The sequence below is a fragment of the Anastrepha ludens genome, chromosome 2, assembly GCF_028408465.1.
Source record: "Anastrepha ludens isolate Willacy chromosome 2, idAnaLude1.1, whole genome shotgun sequence".
NCBI lineage: Eukaryota > Metazoa > Arthropoda > Insecta > Diptera > Tephritidae > Anastrepha > Anastrepha ludens.
Window position 1 is genome coordinate 165,588,795 of NC_071498.1, and position 23,618 is coordinate 165,612,412.

Sequence of the window (23,618 nt, forward strand, 5' to 3'; positions counted from 1 at the left end):
AAATGTCAAAAATTGTTTTGCAACCACAAAGCACATTTGTATACTTTTATTTGTACTGACTTATTAATAAATGATCATTGCTTCACTATTTAAAAAGAAAAATTCAGTAATTAGTGGGTTGAATATAAGAAAATATAAAAATTTCAAAGTAAATTTTGTAGATATCTAAACGCATAAGCAGCTTTCACTTTCATTCCATTACCCACGTCGATATGTATGTTAGAAAACTTGCCGTGACGTTCGACAAAATTTATTGCCACTATTTATTGAAATATATTTATTTACAGTTATTTCATACTAATTAATTATGCACTTTAAAGTGAATGGATTGAAACGCGCAACAAACTCTTTCAACGTAATTTAATGGCAGTCTTATTTTACAAAAAACACAGAGAATAATCAAAAAGCGAATAGCAAAAAATCAACTGAGTGAAAACAAATAAAGAAAATTGAAAAACAAACAAAGTGAAACGAGATGAGCCATAGTAGGTAATATTTGTATGTATAATCGCTCGCAACCGCAACGCTGAGGCTATTAAGACACTTTACTGTCGCTACGTGATGACCGCAAAGAAAATAAGGCGAAGAACAGAGGACATGCAACGAGCAATGGTGGCATAAGAAAGTCGAATGCACATAAAATGTGGAGCAATTGCGCGCAACGGATGGCGGCACGTAGCGGATGGCCACAGGAAGCACGAAAGAAATTGTAACAAATTTAAATTACTGCTTTGCTCCACACACCGCATGTTTAAGCCGATAGAGATGCAACCGCAGTCGCAGCCACAATTTCAACGCTGCTTAGAATAATCTCTTCTCCTTTTCTCTCTCTGTCTCCGCGTGTGTCTCTTTCTCTCTCTCTACATGTCTGTCTCTCTCTTTCTCTGTCTAGCTGCCTCTCATTTTGTTCCAGCTGTATTTATTATCATTGCGCTAATATTTCTTGGCGGCGCTTGCATGCCACAACTTGTTAGACACTCATATTACTAGCAGTCGTGCTTGCAACTCCTGCTCGCCACTACCTCTGCCCCATACGCCACCACACTAATATATACATCGAACTATTGCACCACTTTCTTGCTCTTGGCCGCTTGTTGGCCGTGCTTTTGTTTCGCCTTCTCTTTGCCTTTTTGTTGCACTGGCGCTTTATTCGCTAGACCCCCCTCCAATTCCGCTTCCTTGAGCAGTATGCGCCGGAAAAGCACCGCATCTGTGTTAGTGGCAAGTGGCCTTGTTACATTTTCATTTTCAGACGTTGTTGTTGTCGTTGCAAAGCAGTCGCCTAAATTATGCCATAAACGTTGCTCTTGCGGCACCGCCAATTTATCGAGCAACTTTCCACACAGCTGCGGCACAATCGGTTGCAATACAATACCGCAGATGCGCAACGTGTCCATTGTCATAGCGATTATCGTTTCCAGTCGTTTTAAATTTTCAATATTCTGCCCATTAGCAGCGTCCGCCGCATTACTGCCGTCGGTTGTGGTAGTACCCGTCGGGCGCTTCAACTCCCACGGACGTGCCGTTTCGAAGAAGTTATTCGCTGCATGCAAAGTGGATATAACTGTGTCCACAACCAGATAGAAATTGTTATCCGCATAATGTTGGGCGCAACGTACTGCAAATAAATAATAATCATAAAGTTAGTGGCTGATGAATAAAAAGGAAATTACAAGAAGGCGTGGAAGGTATAGAATGGGAATGGCGATGAGTTCACTGATGTGCGCGCGGAATCGCTTGAGTGCTAATATAGTGAAGTGAGTTGTTATGAAAGCTATGATGGTGCCTATTTATTAGCCACGATTTGATTTAACAGCCTTATTGATTTTTATTATTAGGTGAGACTGGCGTAAAGCGTCAATATAAAAAATATTGCGGAAGTGTTGGATGTTAGTAGAAGGTTCCAAGGAAATGAGACGAGGCATAGTATCGGCACTTACACCCACAATGGTTGGGTTTTCAACACCGTTTTGGAATTCAATCAGAGACGGGGTACGATACTGGTAGTCCAGTACCTTTAAGTTAAATTCGCCGCAATGCGTACAAAAAAAGTGTACCAAATCGATTAATTTGACTCATTCTGAACTGAAGAATTCGACTGTATAAACTTCGCTATATCTAACTTATGAATAACAAAGTATTTTATATCGCGCATCAACCTTAAAAATGTCGATTTTTCGTTCAACTTTTAGTGTATCTGATCACAACGAATTGTGGCAGTCTTTATTTGAAATTTGAAGTGTTTTCAATCTCCATATAACGAAATTCAAACCATTTTTATACTCGCGTAAAGGAATCGATATGTAAAGAATGGACACGAAAAATTTATGTAGTTAATTTTGAAAAAAAGAGCTTCGATCCGGCACAAGCTCATCTATGAATAAAAGTGATTTCTCTTGTCCTATTGGTTTTAGATGAATCCTTAAGGACTTGTGGCGATCACCGCAAGGGACTTCTGGGGAAACGGACTCCACACAAACGGCGATAATTTTTACAATTATTAATTTTTTTTTTTTTTGAAATTTTGCTTAATCAAGTCGAAACATGATGCATTAATGCTATGTTTTTAGTTTTGTAAAATAAAGCAATTGACTAGCAAAAAAAAATTATTGAGAACTATTAACCATAAAGTAATTTTCGATTAAAATTTTTTTTTTTTAATTATCTATCTCAAAACTCATGTAGCAACCCTCGTATTTATCTTCATGGTTAATATTTTGAAAAACAATAAATTAATTTTCGATTAAAAATATTTTTTTTAATTATCTATCTCCAAACTCAAGTAGTAACCCTCGTATTGATCTTAGTGGTTAACATAAAAACAAAAAGTAATTTTCGATTAAAAATTTTGTTTTCAATTATCATCTAAAAAACTGAAGTAGCAACCCTCGTATTCATGTTCATAACTAATATTTAAAACAAAATAAAGTAATTTTCGGTTAAAATTGTTTTTTTCAATTATCATCTAAAAAACTCAAGTAGCAACCCTCGTGTTCATTTTCATTGTTAATATTGTGGAAACCAATAAAGTAATTTTCGATTAAAAATATTTTTTTTTAACTATCTATCTCAAAATTCAAGTAGCAACCCTCGTATTCATCTTCATGGCTAATATTTTGGAAAACAATAAAGCTATTCTCAATTAAAAATACTTTTCTCTCAATTATCATCTAAAAAACTCAAGTAGCAACCCTCGTATTCATCTTCATAGTTAATATGATATTTTGGAAAACAAAAAGTAAGTTTCGATTAAGAAAAAAAAAATTGTTTCAATTATCTATCTCAAAACTCAAGTAGCAACCCTCGTATTCATCTTCATGGTTAATATTTTGAAAAACAATGAAGTAACTAACGATTAAAAATATTTTTCCCTCGTGTTCATCTGCATGGTTAATATTTTGAAAAAAAAATAAAGTAATTTTCGATTCACAATATTTTTTTTTTAATTATCATCTAAAAACTCAAATAGCAACCCTCGTGTTCATAACTAATTTTTAAAACAAAATAAAGTAATTTTCGGTTAAAATTTTTTTTTTCAATTATCATCTAAAAAAACATCAACCCTCGTGTTCATTTTCATTGTTAATATTGTGGAAACCAATAAAGTAATTTTCGATTAAAAATATTTTTTTTTTAATTATGCATCTCAAAACTCAAGTAGCAACCCTCGTAGTTTATCAAAACCAGAAAAGTATGGTATAAAAATAATTGCAGTGTTAAATTTTCTTACCTATTTAATACTATGCAATTCCATGCAGTACTAAAAAATTAGAAGTTCACAAAAACTAAAATGCAAGAAAAAATTTCCGCAACTCTGCCTGCAAAACACGAAAACTATGTACACTCATAAAACTATTTTTATTGCATTGAGTTCGCCATTTTTCCAACTTATTTTCACTAAACGCTTTTCAACAAACCAAAAGTAAGCCAATTCTCATTAATGAAAAGAAAATTTTGCCAAAAGTGGCAAAAGCAAATCCCTAAAATTTCTCACCAAAATTTTTCCAATTTAATGGAGCGAACATAACGAATATACCTGACAAACTTAAATTGTGCCTTAATGAAAGTTGCGAGCATTTAAAACTTTACTAATCATCGCAAAAAGATAAATCCAGCGACTAGCAAGACAATTTGCAGAAGGAAAGCCAAAGTGAGAATCATCAAAATAAACGAGCAGTAGCAACTAGTAAACACGGCTGCTGCTGTTGTCGTATTTAGTTATAGTTTTTGCGCCCTTGTAAATTTATTTTATAGTAGAACGCTGCAATCACTTTTAGCGCTACATCATTACAACGCTTAAGGCACAAAACAAAATTGCTTGCGCTGTGGTTTTGAAGCGCTGCGCCATCAAAGCGCCGGCAAATGCACACACAACTACTTCCTCCACTCCAGCTCTGGCCTCCCTCAAGGGACTAAGGTAGCGCGCGCAAGCATAGTAAATAACTGGAAATCTCTAGGTATTAGTGTGTATATATGTATGTGTGTAGGTGCATATGGATGTGTGTGTGGTGCTAAAAGAAAGCTACCTGCAATTTGTTGCAATGCATCCTGTAACCGCTTGGCTGCATCCATCCGCAGCAAATCGTCGAGTTGCACCGCATGCAGGCGCGGGTAAACTTGTCGCGGATTAAGGGATTTCGCACAAGCTCGCGATAAGAGATTACCCAACGTGTCTGCCAGTTCAGAGTTCAGGATGCGCAAAGCTTTTACGTTGCTGAAGTCTGTAAGAAGAAAGAGAGAAAAATTAATGTAGGTGTGTTGCGTACAGATAAAAAGCAAATACAGGGTCATCAAGTTTGAGTTTGTCTACTAAATTTAAATTAAATATATGTTTTGAATGGAAATTATTTAATCGTTTAATACTAATAAAGCAGCGAGATAATATGTATATTGCAAAGTTTTGACTATTTACTTAATATTTTTTATTTACTTTTTTTATTTTTTTCATAAAAATTACTATTTTTTTAATTATTTTTTTATGAAAATTATTTTATTATAAAACTTATTTTTTATGAATTTTTTTAATGAAAACTATTTTTTTATACAAAATATGTTTTTATGAAAATTATGTTTTTATAAAAATTATTTTGTATGAAGATTTTTTTTTATGAAAATTATTTCTTTTACGAAAACTTTTTTTTTAATTACTTTTTGTATTACTTTTTGTATACTTTTTTTTGAAAAAAGTTTTTTAAAGAAATTCTTTTTCTATGAAAATAATATAATTCTTTTATAAATTTTTTTTTCTTTTTTTAATAAAAATTATTTTGTATGAAGTTTTCTTTTCTATGAAAATTATATTTTTATAAAAATTATTTCTTGTACGAAAACTTTTTTTTTTAACTTTTTTATTAACACCTTTTTTAAACTATTTCTTTCATTATTTTTTTTAATAACTTTTATATGAAAATCATTTTTTTATAAAAACTATTTATTAATAATTTCATATAAACAATTTTTTTATAAAAACTATTTTTTTAATCATGTTTTTATGAAAAGTGTTTTTTTATGTAAATAATTTTTCTATGAAAACTATTTTTTTATAAAAATTATTTTTTATGAAAACTAATTTTTTATAAAAATCAATTTTCTATGAAAACTATTCACTTATAAAAACTATTTTTTTATGAATATTATTTTTTTAACTATTTTTTATGAAAATAATCTTAAATTTTTTTATATAGTTTATAGTATAACAAAAGTTAAAGTTTCAAATTTCATTTAATTTTCAAACTTCTTAATCAGAACATTGTGAAATTTTTCGAGAACGCAGTTTTATAGGCCATTCAATTTGGTACAGAGTGAGAGTAAAAAATAAAGTAAAAGTTTAAAGTGGCTCGAAAGTCACCTCGATTTTTGTAAATTTTTTTTCTTTTTTTTTTTGTTGACGGTCTTGTGCATTTTTTCCATATAAAAAGTTTTTAAGCATTCGTTATATGGAGGAAAATGCGTAGCACCATTAACAAAACAAATTATCATAAACCAATGCTTAGTGTTTTTCCCCCTGTTCGCTCCTCTCGGGAGCATAGGGCTTCGATAAGACTTGCCTTGCGTTGGTTTCGTTAATCTGTTTTTGATTTCTGACAGGGTAGGTGATTAGCCTGCCGCTACCAGTCCTAAGTAGTGGGAGTGGCCACCTGTCGTTGCTTAGGAACAACACCTTCTTACTGTTTGGAGCGCCATCTGTATTTCACATTTTTCTGGCAGAAGGATCGCACAGATGGTTGAGGTTTTCGCTAAATTTGGTGTGTCTGCGCTATTACTGCAGTTGCCCGCTTCCTCTTGCTGGCGCCACTGATACAATGTGTAACTGTGTGTGTCTTTGTCTTTTGCTTTTTTTAGCAGCCGCAATGCAAATAATGCGCTGACTATTGTGCGGCAATAAGGATGGAAAATAAATGATTTTGTTTGCCTATTTTGAGCCACCTTAAACTTGTGCGTTTACCGAAACTTATAAAAAAAAAATGTATTAAAAATTATAAAAAATTCCCAATAAGTCAAAACCATGTAACAATATACCTATGAATTATAGCGCATCCTCTTAGAAATGTCGAACATTTTTATGAAATTCGCGATAGCTTTGGGCAAAATTTATGCTCTATCTGGGGCCAAATGTTACCTACCAATTCTTCAATCATGTCGACTGTGAGAGTTTGCCATAGCAATTATTTCAAAGACCAAGGCGAATCTACCATAGAACAACTGATAGGCATAGTATAAAAATCAACTTTATATGTACTTTGTTTTTGGAATTTGGTGATTTGCCTATCAAAATTGATCAAAATGTGAACAAGCAAACAAAACAAGAACAAAAAAACAGATGATTTTGGTATTGAAAATACCTCAAAAAAAAAAAAAAAAAAAAAACAAAGAAATGAGCTGCTCTTGTAACTTTATTTTATACGATTTCGCCTTGGCAAAGGCGTTACATCTTATGATCTTCTCGGTAAATTTTGGGAGAATATCGTAAAATTAATCTTGGTGAGAATTTACTTGCCAAATAATTACATAATCGTTTCGTTGATGTGTTAAAACCATATATTGTTATAATTTTGGTCATGAGCTGAGCCACTGGTTCCCAGTATCTGTTGGATCGTTACACTCGTAATGACAGAAAATCAAATATTTTTAAACAGAATTTATTTTTGTATGGATATGAAATGGATTTTAGTTATTTTAACACAGTTTTTGACCGAATTCAACCTCAGTTCAGTACTCAAAAGTGAGTAACTCAATTGACTTTAAGTGCCTCAAGTGACTTTGACAAAAGTGCCACCATAAAAATGTGAAAACTCTCTAAACAAAAAACGCCAAAAACAGAAACTCATACTTGAAGGACCTTTTGAAAGGAAAGCAATATAGTTGTGTGGTTTTTGTATGGCGCATAAAAAACTGTGTGCATAGATACATAGAAGAGGTAAAAAATGTAAAAGGCGGCTAATAGAAGGAAAAAAGCATACACGAAATGGATCACAAAGCCGCTTTTGTATGTATTTATGAGCTTGTGCAGCTGTACCTATGTACCAGCTTCTAAAATATGTTTGCCCTACGATTCACTTAAGTGAATAATTTGGCGAACAACGAGGAGCTGCATAGTCGGCAAACACTGCCGGCATACATTTTTCAAATTTGTATGCTTGGAAATTTTGTTGAGATTTTTTTTTAAATTCCTGCGCTATTTACTTATTAACGAATTCACTAAACCAAAAAGTTTGCTTTTCTTAAATGACTTATAAAATAGAGTTTTTAAGTACTCTACTCTTTTTTCTTGTTGCAATCAAACTCTTGTCGACAGCGGTCGACGATTCTAGGTTAATGTGTGAAGGCTTTATCTACAGTATATTGCTCTGATGAGTGTTTTTTATTTTATTTTATTTTATTTTACTTTATTTTATTTTATTTTATTTTATTTTATTTTATTTTATTTTATTTTATTTTATTTTATTTTATTTTATTTTATTTTATTTTATTTTATTTTATTTTATTTTATTTTATTTTATTTTATTTTATTTTATTTTATTTTATTTTATTTTATTTTATTTTATTTTATTTTATTTTATTTTATTTTATTTTATTTTCTTTTTTTTCTATAAAATTTGTTGAATAATTTTGTATAGAACTCTATCGTGGAATAGTCACATTTACAGGGCAATAGGCAAGGTCGCTCGCATGCTCTGTTCATTATGGGCTATTCAGCACTTTAACTCAGTGGAAATACGACTGCTTTTAGCTGAAGCATTTTTGTTACCAACCTTATTGTATGCCAATTGATCACTTATCAGTTTTACCTTAAAAATTCTTTCTGTACAATTTAGTAAAATGCCTAATGCTGCTTCACAAGGTCATTAACTCTCGTGAGCCTAAATATACCTAGATTGCATTTATGACCAAAGTGTAAAAATTTTTAACATTCGTGAGAGAAAAATCCAACCCTCTAGACTAGTACCGCCTTCGGCAAAGTTGATCAGGAAGATATCCTCTTTCACAATTATTAGCGTTTGTTCATCTGGAGCAATATTTTTGTAATATAATTTCACTCTGACCTTAAGCGATATCATAGCCACCAGTCTATAAATCTTAGTTCTCAGAACATTTGCATGAGCAAATAATGAAGTATATTTTTCAAGCAATCTTGAATTTAAGTTCGTGTAAGGGAAATCGCCAAATAAGTCGAACAAAATTTTTAGCGATTGACGAAAAAAGAGCGGAAAAACGAGAGCCAATTCAAAATTGGTTATGCCTTCAAAATTCAAGCTGTTAGTTAACTTTTTGAGTATTGATTAAAAATTAAAAGAAAAAACTTTAAAAAAGTCGCTTACAAACTTCATCCTACGTTTACGATGTGCCAACTAACAGCATTGGTCAGAGGAAGGCACATTTCCCTAGCAGTCAAATCAATATTAGCAGCTGCATAATTCGCTGATTTTCCATTTCACTGCTTTTCAAACTTTCATTGGGAGCAACTTTTAATTGCCAGGTGATGGCTAACAAGTCCAAAATGGTAATGGGCGAACTTGTACGAGTACGCATATACTTTGCGCATATGTGAATATGTATGTGTGAGCTGTTGAAAAAGTGTGCAATGTCATAAAATTTGTAAAGGCTAAGCCACTAACGCAAAGCAAAAACTTGCAACACATAAACGAATTTGTGAGTTTGTAAGTCGAAATTGCGACATGACATAAACGCGTGCGACCCTAAAACTTTTACCTACATAAAGGGTTTTCCAATAACAGGTGTTATTTTGAATAGCCCGCTATTTCGGTAGATCTAACTTTTGAAGCTGTCATTGTTTGATATTTGACAAGTAGAAACTACGTCATAAATAAAAATGGAACACAACATTCTTAAACAACGCATTGAAATTATTAAAATTCACTTTAAAAATGGTGAAAATTTGGCAGAGATGGTTTGTAAAACTCGAACATTTCTGGGTCATCGTGAATCACCTGTCGGACCGCAATACAGAAATTGGTGAAAAAATTCGAGCTGCTTGGACAAGTTAGTGATGTGAAGAATGAAACCCGTGCACGTCGCTCAAGAACAGCCGATAAGTCGAAAATATTGCTGTTGTAGGCGAAAGTGTTGAAGAAAACCCAGGTTTGCCCATTCCTCGTTCTTCTTTGGAATTAGGCATTCCACAAACGTCATTACACCGTATTTTGCATAAAGATTTAGATCTTAAGGCTTATAAAGTCCAGTTAGCACAAGAACTCAAGCCGGTCGATCATCAACAATGTCGTGTCTTTGGTGATTGGGTCGTTGAAATGCATGAAAATGATCCTGAATTCCATCGAAAAATAAGCTTGAGCGATTAGGCCCATTTCCACCTCGATGGCTTCGTCAACAAGCAAAATTGTCGGATCAAGGGCTCAGAAAATCCAAGAGTTGTTGTTGAAAATCCTTTCTATCCTCAGTGTGTGACTGTTTGGTGCCATTTATGGTCCGGCAGAGTCATTGGGCCTTACTCTTTCGAAAATGAAGCTGGAGCAACAGTTACGTTAAATGGATTGCGCTCTCGAGAGATGATTTTCTAAGGCCGGAATTGGATGGTATTGATCTGGACAACGTTTATTTTCAACAAGAAGGCGCTACGTGCCACACAATCAACGAAACCATTGACCTTTTATCAAAATAACACCTCTTATTGGAAAACCCTATACTTACTAATTCGTTTATGTGTTTTTCCATATATTGATTTTTTTTTCTTTCAAATAAAACGCCAAGCTCAATAAAATAAGTCGGTTTTTTTAGCTTGCAATGTGTAAATAATTGGCATTGCATCTCGAATTTAGTGTAGTTTTATTGCGCCATGATGACCTCTGATGCCTATTATGCTTGGTCGCGAGCCTACAACTCAGGCTTCTATGAACTTGAGCACTTCCTAGTACTTTTTGCTTCATATAACCAATGAATTCAGAGTCACTCCATCGAGCCCTTTCGCCAATGATGTGCGCTGGGGTTTCATCGCCCAGCTCGCTAAAACAACAGATGCTTGATTCTACTAATAAAGTTCGCAAGTCCTCTCTATCCAGATTAGCCAAAGCCTACTTGACGCGTTTCTAGAAAGAAGGATAAATTTTTTTGCGTGCTTCTGTCCTGGAATGACCATCTAGAGTCGCATGAGTTCCGCGTACTGCCAGTCATTGTCAAATTCCTTTAAGTGAATTTTGGTAAGACCTCGGCCTATGAAAACATAGCAGACGTTCTAATTACTTACACTTTCTTCTTTAACCTAACTTCATCTTATTTCGGGTCGACTCTCCTTGTACGAAATCTTCAGGCCACGCGATCCTGATTGGAACTATTTTTACTGCTACCAAGAATAAATGTGTTTTGAATCTCATTCAGCAGTGGAGCGCCACTGGCCTACTTCAGCTTCCGCGTCCCTTGTGGAATAGCCCAGCCCTGGAGTGCGTATATCATTGCCGACTAGATCATACTTTTGTAAATTTTTCCTTTTAGTTTTTGTGGAATTTTCTTATTGCACAGGACACTGGAGGCTGCTCACCGGCTTTGTTATCCACATTCGGTGAGCAATTTCTCGTACGAAGGTGCCATAAAAAGTAATTTTTTACTTCTTAGTTAAACACAGCGCGTCCGTCGTTTCTTTCTCATGCTAACAGGTGCCAGTTGGACACACCAAGCGAAACCAAGTCCTTCTCCACCTGATCTTTCCAACGGTTTTCCTTTGGTCTTCCTTTTCCTCCGCTACTCGCAGCTGGTACCGCATCGAATACTTGAGAGCCGGAGCGTTTGTTTCCATTCGGACGACATGACCCAGCCAACGAAACCGCTGGATCTTTATTCGCAGCGCTATGTCTATGTCGTCGTAAAGCTCATACAGCTCATCGATCCATCGCCTGCGATTCTCGCTTTCACGAACGGGCAAGGGCCAAAAATTTTCTCTCAAACACTCCAAGTGACGCCTCATCGGGTATTGTCATCGCCCAAGTTTCTGCGACATACGATAGGACGGGAAGGATAAGAGCCTTGTAGAGTATTAGTTTTGTTCGTCGAGAGAGGTTTTTACTACCCAGTTGCCTACTTAGTCCCAAGTAGCACTTGTTGGCAAGAGAGATTCTGGAGGATGATTCCATATGTAGAAGTCTACGCAAGTGGGGAAAGTCTCTGATTGTCATTCACTTGGGAGTGCCCAGGAGAATTCTTCTACATATAGTTAGTTCAAGGAGCTCACAACTTCCGGGACTTAGCCCAAGTGTCCTCTAGTTAGCTTCCGAACATCCGTTCGAGGGCAAGCTACTATGAGAAGGCAAAGCAACCCAGGATAGCTGGTTGTGGGACCCGCCTCGTAAAAATCACCCACTAAAATGAAAACACGAACAAAATCTCGGATGAGAACTTCTAATTTCTTACTACTGCGGCTAAAATAGGCAGATGAGTGACTCTTTTTGTTTTGCAAAGAATATGACTTTATTTCTACTAGACTGCATTATTGAAGGCATTGCCAATGGGAATAGCTTTTTGTAGTACCTCTGGATGGATACTTTGCCAAATGATGGTACAACTTTTGAGATAAAAAAATATCAAGCCAATTTTTCATACATTCAGAGGAAAGAGAATTCTGCAATGACCGAAATTAGTAAACACTAGAAGAGACCAACAAGTGGATGCGATAAAAATTGTCAAACGAATCTATTGTTGGCATCAGTGTTTGTTGGAACCAGTGATAGCATATAACGTCCTTTATCGTCGCACAAATAGTTTAGCACTAGCTTCATCCCATAAATATTCGGCTTCAGAGTCGAGGTGCCGTGTTGGCCCAACTTCAAATATAATTTCTTGCGTTTAGGATCGTGAAAACGGATTTATTTTTCACGCTTTCTTAAACCTCGATGCAAAAATTATTTTTTTTTTGTTATTTTGTCGCATTTAAGCTACATTTCTGACCTGCAAAATCACGCTTTCCACTTCTCGAGAATTCAATTTATACAACACCTAGCTTCAGTGCTTTTGTATGAACCCGAATACTTTCCGGTGCATACAAATTATTGCTTATACCCTTATAGCTCTTCGTGCCTTTAAGACAAATCTTCACAGAGAAAGGTCCAAGATATTTTAATTGCTATGTTTTAGCTGTCGATTAGACACCACCGACTCCAACTGATACAATTCCGCTTATACACAAATCCACTGAGCCAGAAGAAACATACCATTAAGCATCAATTTGGTAAAGAAATTTAGCCAATAAGTTTTTTCAGCGCAGATATGTGAAGAACAACCCAAATTCGGCAACTGATTTTACAAATTTCTCTATCAAAGTTGCATATGTCTGACAATAAAATTGGCCATTATAAATGCAACATGTCGCAACGAAATTAATTAATGCAACACATGAAAATGCAATAACATTCGGACTGAGTGACCACAGAGCGCACGTACAAGGAATATTTTCCCGCTTACGGATGTATGAGTGAACGGATATGTTCCTATTCGTTTATGCGGATTTGAAAGCAATTTGAAAAATTTTTATTAGCCATTTGAGCCCAGAGTATCGTTTATTCGGAAATTCTCGAGAGCACATATGCAAATACATACATATGCATATACATATATACATATGTATATGAGTGTAGGATGGTGAGAGCTGCCGCACTTTGCAAATTAATGGATATTGCAATTGGCTGGAATTTCTAAATCCCAAATTGGTACACAATTTTGCTAATTTTGGAAACAAAATTGAAATGCTTAATTGCAAATCGTAATGCAGATTCAAAGTTTGAAGCAATAAAAGCAGACTGGCACTCTTCCCTGCCTGGACAGTTTTCTGTTCACCATTTTGTGCCCCGCCAGTGGTGCGCACCACCTTGAACTTTTCCGATAAAGTGAATTGTCATTGTTTAAATGGTTACAATATAAAATATGCATATGCGGGGATGCCCCCGAAGATGACGCTGAAGGCACATTTTGCCAGTGCTTGCATTGGGAACAAGAACGTCGAACGCTGGAGAATGCAGTAGGTCACATAACCACTCAAAATGTAATCGACAAGATGCTAAGTAGCGATAAACGTCGGAGATTATCAGTGGTTTCCCGGAAAGAATTCTCCGTATAAAAGATGTGAACCCTGGACACAGGCACATAGGTATAGACTTTTATAATGAGGAAGATGGAACGCCAGTCTGAGGTAATGCGAAAGCGGTTCCAGACTGAGCGACGGTTCCAAACAAGGGAGAGTTTCTTAATCTCCTCACATACCATTGCAGCGATGCTGCGACGGCAGCCGTGATGATGCTTTAGGCACATTCGGCATGTACAGAGTACACTAAGTGACAGTGGAAATATACCTTCTTGGAGATAATGCTGAAAGTGCTCTTTGAACTACTCGAACAGATTTATTTTTTCCCCCCAAGCAAATTTCCAAAATTTGGAAGCGTTGTTCTGGCGTTAAGTGACTGATGACGACTTGCCAAACCTCTCTGAATAGAAATGTCAACACAATTTGCCAAGCTGTCAAACCATAGCTATCAATATCGATAGCAGCAAAGAACAGCTGTAGTGCAATTCACACATTTTAACGATATTCGCATTGTTCTCTTTTGTTAACCACAATTTTAACGATTTGGCTATTCTTCTGCATGTGCTTGAAGGAGCTCACAACTCCCGGGATTAGCCCAAGTATCCTCTGTGTAGCTTCCGAACACCCATTCGGGAGAAAGCTAACGTGAGAAGGCGAAACATTCTAGAAAAGCTGGTTGTGCGGTGGGTTTGGGACCCGCCAGGAAGAGAGACGTACCATCCGACGGAAAAACTGAGAGACCGAAGTACGTGTGTGCGAGGAGCTAGAGATGCTGGCCAACAGGAACAACGCCCGAAAATTCTACCAGAAAGTTCGGCGGCTTACAGAAGGTTTTAAGACCGGGGCGTTTTCCTGTAAGAACAAAGGCGGCGAATTGGTGACTGACGTACAGAGCAATCTTAAATTATGGAGGGAACACTTCTCGAACCTGTTATACAGTGATAGCTGCGCATGTCACAGAGAATGTGAAGAGCCCGATACCCCAATCGTTGACGACGGAATTGACGTTCCGCTACCCGCGGGCGCCGACGGAGTGCCGGCTGAGCTATTCAAACATGGCGGTGAGGAGCTGGTAAGATGCATGCATCAGCTCCTATGCAAAATATGGTCGGATGAAAGCATGCTCTGTTAATCCATAAGAAGGGCGATCCTGCAATCTGTGCCAATTACCGCGGGAATAGTCTTCTAAATATCGATTTTAGCTTTCCTAGCGAGCGTATTGTGTGAAAGGCTGAAGCCCACCGTCAACCAACTGATTGGACCTTATCAGTGTGGCTTTAGACCTGGAAAGTGTACCATCGACCAAATATTTACACTACGTCAAATCTTGGAAAAGACACACGAAAGGAGAATCGATACACCATCTTTTCGTCGACTTCAAAACTGCATTTGACAGTACGAAAAGGAGTTTCCTGTATGCCGCGATGTCTGAATTTGATATGCCCGCAAAACTAATACGGCTATGCAAGATGACGTTGCTCAACACCAGCAGCGCCGTCAGAATTGGGAAGGACCTCTCCGAGTCGTTTGATACCGAAGTTGAGGTTTCAGACAGGGTGTGTCGTGTGACTTCTTCAACCTAATGTTGGAGATGATCATATGAGCCGCAGAACTTAATCGCTCAGGCACAATTTTTTATAAGAGCGTACAATTGCTGGCGTATGCCGATGACATTGACATCATCGGCCTTAACAACCGCGCTGGTAGTTCTGCCTTCTCCAAACTGGACAAAGAGGCAAAGCAAATGGGTCTGGTGGTGAACGAGGACAAAACGAAGTACCTCCTGTCTTCAAACAAACAGTCGGCGCACTCGCGTATCGGCATCCACGTCACTGTTGACAGTTATAATTTCGAGGTTGTAAAAGACTTCGTTTATTTAGGAACCAGCATTAACACCGAAAACAATGACAGATTTGCAATCCAACGCAGAATCTCTCTTGCCAACAGGTACTACTTTGGACTAAGTAGGCAATTGAGTAGTAAAGTCTTCTCCCGTCGAACAAAACTAACACTCTACAAGACTCTCATCAGAAGCGTGGACGATGACAACATCTGATGAAGCGACGCTTGGAGTGTTTGAGAGAAAGATTCTGCGTAAAATTTTTGGACATTTTGCACGTTGGTAACGGCGAATATCGCAGGCGATGGAACGATGAGCTGTATGAGCTTTACGACGACAGAGATATAGCGCAGCGAGTAAAGATCCAGCGGCTACGTTGGCTGGCTCGTGTCGTCCGAATCGATACAAATGCTCCGGCTCTGAAAGTATTCGATGCGGTACCAGCTGTTGGTAGTAGAGGAAGAGGAAAGCCTCCTCTGCGTTTGAAAGATGACGTGGAAAAGGACTTGGATTCACTTGGTGTGTCCAATTGGCGCCGGTTAGCACGAGAAGGAAACGACTAGCGCGCTTTGTTAAACATGGCCAAAATCCTGTAAGCGATTAAAAAGCGATTAAAACAACGCGAATATGTCTTTTGAGCATTTGGTTTAGGACTTATCCCGTTGAGAAGGGGTAGTGAGCACTCAAACAGTGAATCGACGTGTGATCCGGGGTGTGGGTAATCCTTTCCTTTTGGCTACAGGGAAGTTCCAAAAGCTATTCCGGTTATCTTCAGACTTTACCAAGGATCTAATTTCCCAGCTTGACAGTCATCTTCGAGGTTCCAGAACAACAACGATTATGACCTTCTAACCAACTAATCTTGAAACTTATTCTGAATTCTGCCTTTATATTACTAGGATTTATGTGCACTGCCCGTAGTTGCGCTAGGGGTAATATCCGCATAGGCAGCTGGTTAGTGTTTTTGAATATTTAGTACAATCGTTAGTGAAATCGTCAAATACTGTACACAAAACTGACAAGTTGTCGAATCGTTAAAAGTTAGTGAATCGCACTACTCATATAATATATCTTTATATTTATTCGGTGAACAAGACATTGCCATTCAATAACAGATATTTAGCGGCTTGTAAGGGTATACAAAATGTTCATATAACCTAAAGAATACCGGAGTAAGAATATTAAATATAAGAAACATTTTAAGTTTTTGCACTTCTTTATTTGGAATAGTGTTTTAAACGACTATTTTGCTTACGAGTGTATATATAAAATTTTGTGAGTACAAACTACTTTAAATCCTATTTTTACGAGCTATAAATTATTACAACCCAAAGAGGCTCGGCGACGTTTGATTTTATTTCATAGTAAAAATGGGGAAAAAAGATTGAGAAAATATTTTAAATTTACTGTGTACGAGGAGACTAACAAAAGTCGAGAAAGTTCCATGGAAAAATACATATCAGAATATTTTTAAACGTCATACTTATAAAGCCAAGCTTCGTCACCTGTTACTGTCATATAAAAGTTGATATACTCTTCATTTTCGAACCTTCTTAAAAAATATTGCGCAGTAATCTCTTTGTGAAGTTTTCAGGGATTAGCATAATATCAACTATTACTGAAACAAATAAGAAAAATATCCGAGAGGTGGTGCTCTTCGGTAATAACCAATATAAAAGATCTCCAGAGTTTTTAATAAAAAAAAATATTTTTTTTATCAAATTATTCAAAAAAAAGTATATTTTATCAAAAAAACATTAAATCATAAAATTATCAACATTTTTTCTTCTTTAATCTATTTAAATTTAATGTGAAAATTATTACATTTTTTTTCACAATTTTCTGATTTGATTTGCTTCTTATTACACCCAAAGCGAAATAGTCACTGAACAGAACAACTTTTTTGTCATAAAATAATGAAAGGTTAAATCTTTTTAGCTTTCAACACAATGAAAGAAAAAAATAGTAAGAAAAAAAAACACGTTAAAGGATTTATTTCAGCCTTTTATTGTAAAAATTTTATAATTTTCAAGGGCGTGAAAGGAAATTTGTATATATGGGACGAAACTAGTATTAAATTATATCGTAAGAAAGAATATAAAATAATATTTTATCCGTTATTTATTGAAAGAAATAGTAGTCGTCGTGGTATCGAATTTACGAATGACTGAAGGATACTAAGGTCCGCGTACTCTTCTTAAATAGCTTTTTTAAGTGCAATAGACTATTAAACTGATTATAAAATTGCTTGCGAAATATGATCCAGACGTTATTCATTGGATTTATGTCTAGACTAACTACGGGCCAATTCAGCACAAGCATATTTTTCAGCGCGAAAAACTTCTTTGTACGCTTAGGGCTGTTGATTGGAGCATTGTCCTGTGGATATGTCCTAAGAGAGCCACTGTGGAAGTTTTGGTTTTATGTATGACATTTTAGAGAACATCTCGGTTTAACGACGGATCAATTCCAACGCTGGCATGAGGTATATTATCCATAAGCTCACACATTTTCCATTTCGTATATAGACCAACTTTAGTCAATCCACAATACAGTGGCCTGAACTAATAACATTTTAAAGTCATCTTCTAGTTTCATCATTTCGACAATTCATTGCCTCTTACGTATAATTTTCTATGGCTAATGTGCACCCTCACAATACAATTCATGGTAGAAAACTAAAGGAAGTGGAGATTTTGGATTCTTAAATGAAAGCCTGAGGCATGCAAATTGGAGCCTACACCCTTTCTGGGTGTTTGGTGGAGCTCCTCCTCTTGTTTGTGGCGTGAGTCTTGATGGCTTCCCACAAATGGAGGGACCTACAGTTTTCAGCCGACTGCGAACGGCAAATATTTTTATGAGGAGCTTTTTTCATGGAGGAAATACACTCGGAGGTTTGCCATTGCCTGCCGAGGGGCAACCGCTATTAGAAAAAATGTGTCTATCATTTTGGTGTTACATGCATGGAGATTCGAATCTATGCACTTCCGAATAGTAGTCACGCACGCAAATATTCTTTTTATAATACTTCGAAAAAAATATACGAAAAAATATTTTCAAATTATTTTATTTGTCGCGGCATCATAGTTAAAGCGGAATGTATGAAAAAAATAATAATTATTTAGCTATAAATAACAGTCTTACGATATACACAACAAAAAATGCCACATTATTCCAAGTAGGTGACCACCCTTTATAATCACAGGCTCAGGAAGCTCTTTATAATCAGCTGCCCTCTGATCCTGAAAAGCCTTGATGCGCAAATTTTTAAATACAACAAAAACGCAAGCATAGTCAGCGTAAGCGCTGCGTGAACACACAGCTACATAAAGCAAATGCGAAAAAAGGCCAAACCAAAAATTCAAAAATGCACACACACCACCATCGCAGCTCACTCTGTGAGTGGCATGTGTGCGTGGTTTTCTTTTCACTTTTTTTTTTATTAATTTTTAATTTTTGTAATGGAGCACATGCGGCTTTACCAGCGGAAAATTGTATCCGTCAAATGTGTACTTGGGCGTAAGCGGAGAAATGAGCTGCGACAAGAAAACATGCCTAGGACATTTTCAAATGTAAAGTTGGCAATAAGCGAAAAAAAAATAGCGCTGAGCGGAAAGTAAACAAAAGTTAAAGCGTGAAATTACGCATAGACATGACAGACTGACATATTCGAGTGTAAGAAATTTTAATAAAAAATATATCACACAATTTTGATAGCAGGTTTTTGTAATATTTTGCTTTTTAATCAGACAGCCTACGATTGTCGATACTACAAAGGAAAAGGTGACAAATAAGAGGTCGGCGGTGCGTATGAGTAACATTTAAAGTTTTTCTCACCCAATGGGCTGCAAGCATAAAAACGAAGGATATGCCCAACTACTACATATAAGGGGGAGTTGTAAAGGCATTTTCTTTCTTACGTATTCATGATGAGTACCTGACATTTGAACAGGATGTCCTTAAGCAGGACTTTCTATTATCTGAACGAGCAAGATTAGGTTAACAGGATGTTTCATCTCAGTTCAGCGATTGGTATTAAATTTTGAATAAAAAGGAGGGATGAGAAACATCAGTTGCAGATTAGTTAATTTAAAGGCTTAAACCAATCTAGAATGTTATTGAGTAGAACGAAAAGCGAGCAGAATATTAATTTCGAAGGCCCACCATTGACCTTCTGGTATCGATTAAAGGTTTAAATTTTAGGACTCAGAAGTAGGTAAAATTTTCAACGCGCTTTGTTTTTTTTGTACATGACAATGATTTTAAATATAATCAATCCATTTTTGTCTTGTTAATCCGCGTCGAAAATTGTGAAAAATAATCGCACGAGAATCTTCAAGGTTTAATTTAGTTTATTTTTTGTCGCAATGACTTTTTAAAGGCACTCTAAACACCACTAATAAGATTATGGCTCACACATCAAAACGGGGTGAGTGCCCGTATGGTTTAAGAATTGGTGGAAGAATAAGTAAATGCTTTCATTGGAAACCTCAGATTGCGCCCTATACTACTACAAGCACTCAAGCTCAACTTTCTCACAGAATAATCGAAAAGCGTTTAAATGCCTGTGTTGAAGTTTGAGTCTGAAAGCTAAATTCATATAACCCATATACATAACCGGCTATTTTTTCTCTTCTCACCGTCATCAGTTCGAAGATCGCAACTTTTTTCTTATTACTTATTTCGCTCCTTTCTTATTTGTAGTTTTCGCTATTATCATTTTGGTCATCGTTATTTCTATGCTTACAGTTTTAGACTGCACATGCATTGCCAACAATAACAAATATAAAAACCACTACCCATCGTCTTCGCGCGCTTTACCCTGTACCTAGCATCAAGAAAGGGATAGCGGTACAGAAAAATATATAAAATAAAAGGGATAATTATAAGGAGTTTGAGAGTAGTCTCAATATGCATCAGCAGATAATTTATTTTCTTAATAAAGAACATTTCTCTCATCAGAGCCGCCTTATTGTTCAAAGTCATTATGAAGCGGAACTTCCCCCCATTTCACTTGGTGAAAAAATTTCAAGACACTGACTCTGACTGTCGAGAACAGAAAAAAGACTGGCAGACCAAAAAAGGGACGTTCTGTTGAGAATTTTGATGCCGTAGCGCAAAGTATTGCTGAACAACTTTCGATAACTTGAAAATTAAGCTGTGTTTTCCGAATAGTACGATTTGGAGAAAGACGTTTGGATTATTATTTTGTAATGCTCATTTCTTTAGTTATAAAAAAACATAGTATCTATTTTTCCAAAATAATTTTTTTCCCACTTTTTTGAAAAATTACTACAACAAAAATTTTTTCTTATCAACCATTTTTTCGATCGCATGGCTTGCAATTTTTAACAGGCGCAGTGGAAAACGATCACCAGCATTTGGGAATACGTAACTACGAAGCAAAAGCTCAAGTTCGCCCGCCTTGGAGAAGCATTGTGAAGGAAGCTTCGACGCAGCCCGCGTTGTAATGCTGTGAAAGAAAAAGAACCAAGTCAATTGCGGTATTGCTGCTTTTTTCCAATAATACATGACCTAAATTTTTTTTTACTGCTAATCGTACCTATATACGTTTATTTCTAAAAATACATTTTCCAAAAATTGTATAACTTTTAAAAATTGTGACTTTGGTTTGATCAAATTCACCCCTTCCTTTGGTCCATTCAATCTCGTCCGAAATTTGGGTTATTAAATCAACTTTTTTAATAATATAGCCTGAAATGCTTTCTAATGTGTCCTTGGAAAATTCATCGACATTAATATCTCCTCCGATTTTTTTGTTGTGCACATACGTGACTATTTCCTTTAACTCATTGGGAAATTGTATTTTATCGCATTTTCTTCGTCTTATTTAAGGGCATATATTCCGCAGTTCAAAGAAAAACTAAATGTCAAACAATTCTTGGTACTTTCTCACGGTCAAATCTATATCCTGGTCTATCACTTTCAAACAACAACTATTTCAGTGACGACTTGTCTGCTTATGCTATCAGTTTGATCTCTCGTGCAAGAGGAGGGCTCCTTAATCTAAATGCAAGGCTTTTTAAAACTCCCGTTCGTCCAGTTTGTAACTTGGATGTCCCAAAAAATATTCAGTAGTCATTGGTACCTCTCCTGTCTAAATAAATTTTCGTTGTGAACATTTTGTTGAAAAGAATTGGATCTCTTAAATATAAACATGATTTTCAACGGTACTGATTATAAAGCTCGGTACAAATTCTTATTTAGCTGCCTCAAATACAGCGAGCTTATTCTTAATGGATTATCCTAATCTGCTTCTTATTTGTTGTGTGCAGATTAATTTATATTTTCATTTTGGGATTAGCTTTTGAATAAGTAAAGTTTAAGAGGGGAGCCTGCTTTAGAGGCTTCAAAAAATCGATTTTTTTTTTTTTTTTGCATAAATGTCTTCCCAAACTATCCAAGAATGTGTCCTCAAAATTTCAGAAGCAAACTCAAAATATTTTCTGAGTTACAGAAGAAATTGTGAGCAAGCGCCGAGCAGGTATACGAGCGGCCGGATCGCTCGAAGTGCGATTTCTCGGTTTTCTATTTTTACGATTTTTCCTAATTGGCGGGAAAGATAGGGAAAAAGTTAAACGTTCTATCGAAACGAGATAACATTGATTGTATTCGGAATTAAATTCTCGTTTAGTTGAACCTAAAAAACCTTAAGAAAGTTATGACTAACCCACTTTTTAAACAATCTAAAGTGAATTTGTTTCTCCAAAAAAATAATTTTTGTTTAATTAGCGGAAAATTGTTGAATTTCTCACTTTTTGTTTAATTTTTTTGGTTTAACTAGAAGAATATACAATTTTTTTTTGGATTTGGTCTAGTATAGATGATAGAACTATATTACATTTCTCTAGAGAACTTAAATCTTTGGATAGAAATTTAGAGCGAAATTATATTCTTAAGTTTGAATCGGACATAAAATGAAATCTTAGTTCCTTCCAGTGATATGTTAAATCCAGGAATTCATGCTCAAGTATTTCTCCTGTTGTCTTCTATAACGAAACTCAAGCACATACCTCTATAGATGCAGCCAATCTCTGCAGATTTGCACATTTTTTTTTTTTGTTCAAATTTTCAAGTAGAATCTGATTTAAATTCATGAGTTTCACTCGAACATGAATTCCTCAATCAATTTTGGTTTGTTAACCCTAATGCTTTCTGATGTTGAAGATGGAATTCGGCAAACTCAAAACATCAACAAAATCTGATGTGGATGGGCTATCTTCGCATCGTCTTAAAAACTGCTCTGCAATCGCCTATCCACTTTTGTTAATGTTTCACAAATCCCTTGAACGAGGAGAATTCATAGATGCCTGAAAAGTAGCAACCATTAATCGAGTATTCAAAAGAGGCAATAAAAGCAATACTGCCAATTATAGACCACTTGCCAAATTGTCCACGGTTTCAAAATTATTGGAATTAATAATGAAAGAAAAAGTTTATTTTGCTGTTAATCGTTATATTTCAGCAGACCAACACGGAACCTACGTTCTCTTTGTGAATTCCGAATGGTAGTCACGCACCAACCCATTCGGCTACGGCGGCCGCCTGAATATTGTATATCATCCTTAAAAAAAACCAACTCAAGTTGACACTGTTTACACAGACTTTTCAAAAGCATTTCATAAAGTTAATTACAAGGATTTAATTTCCAAATTGAGTGCTATAGCAGTACATTCCAATATTTTAGAATGGATAAAATCTTATCTCTCCTCTTGGAAATGTTTTGTTATCGTTGATGGAGCATCATTTATTTCTTTATCTGGTATACCCCAGGGAAGTATAGTGGGTCCCCTACTTTTTATAATTTTTATTAATGACATTTCTAGTTGTTTTAATAACACAAATTTTCTCTTGTATGCCGATGATTTAAAGATATACTCGGGGATTGCAAGTACAGTGGCCTCTATAAACCTTCAATCTGATTTAGGTAACCTCATTGTTTGGTGTAAAAGAAATAAGTTGAATTTAAATATAAGCAAGTGTTTTTACATTTCTTATTATAAATTCTTGTTCTCTGGAAGTGGGTATTCCTACCTCTCTTTTCAAAGACATTTCAATTACACCATTTTTTATGTACCAATTTGCGTTTGTGATTGTCCTTAGCATCTTAGATTGACTTCTCTGAATGATTTGTAGGTTTGTCCATGTAGGTAGGTCCATGTCGGTCTGATGATTGATTTGTATATCATTTGTTTATTAAATAAGCTTAGGGTTGAT

The 23,618-nt window shown here is 35.7% G+C and overlaps 1 protein-coding gene across 1 annotated transcript in view; it reads right to left on the reverse strand.

The window, feature by feature from the left end:
- Window positions 1-234: 234 nt before the first annotated feature.
- The window catches only part of LOC128855772 (methionine--tRNA ligase, mitochondrial), a 92,803-nt gene continuing 69,419 nt past the window's right edge, over window positions 235-23,618 (reverse strand). Inside the window, exons 6-7 of the mRNA XM_054090941.1 lie at window positions 4,527-4,721; window positions 235-1,618 (exon numbers count right to left, since the gene is read on the reverse strand). Coding sequence (XP_053946916.1) covers window positions 1,062-1,618; window positions 4,527-4,721 — 752 coding nt within the window. The 3' untranslated portion in view covers window positions 235-1,061. The remainder of the gene's footprint in view (window positions 1,619-4,526; window positions 4,722-23,618) is intronic.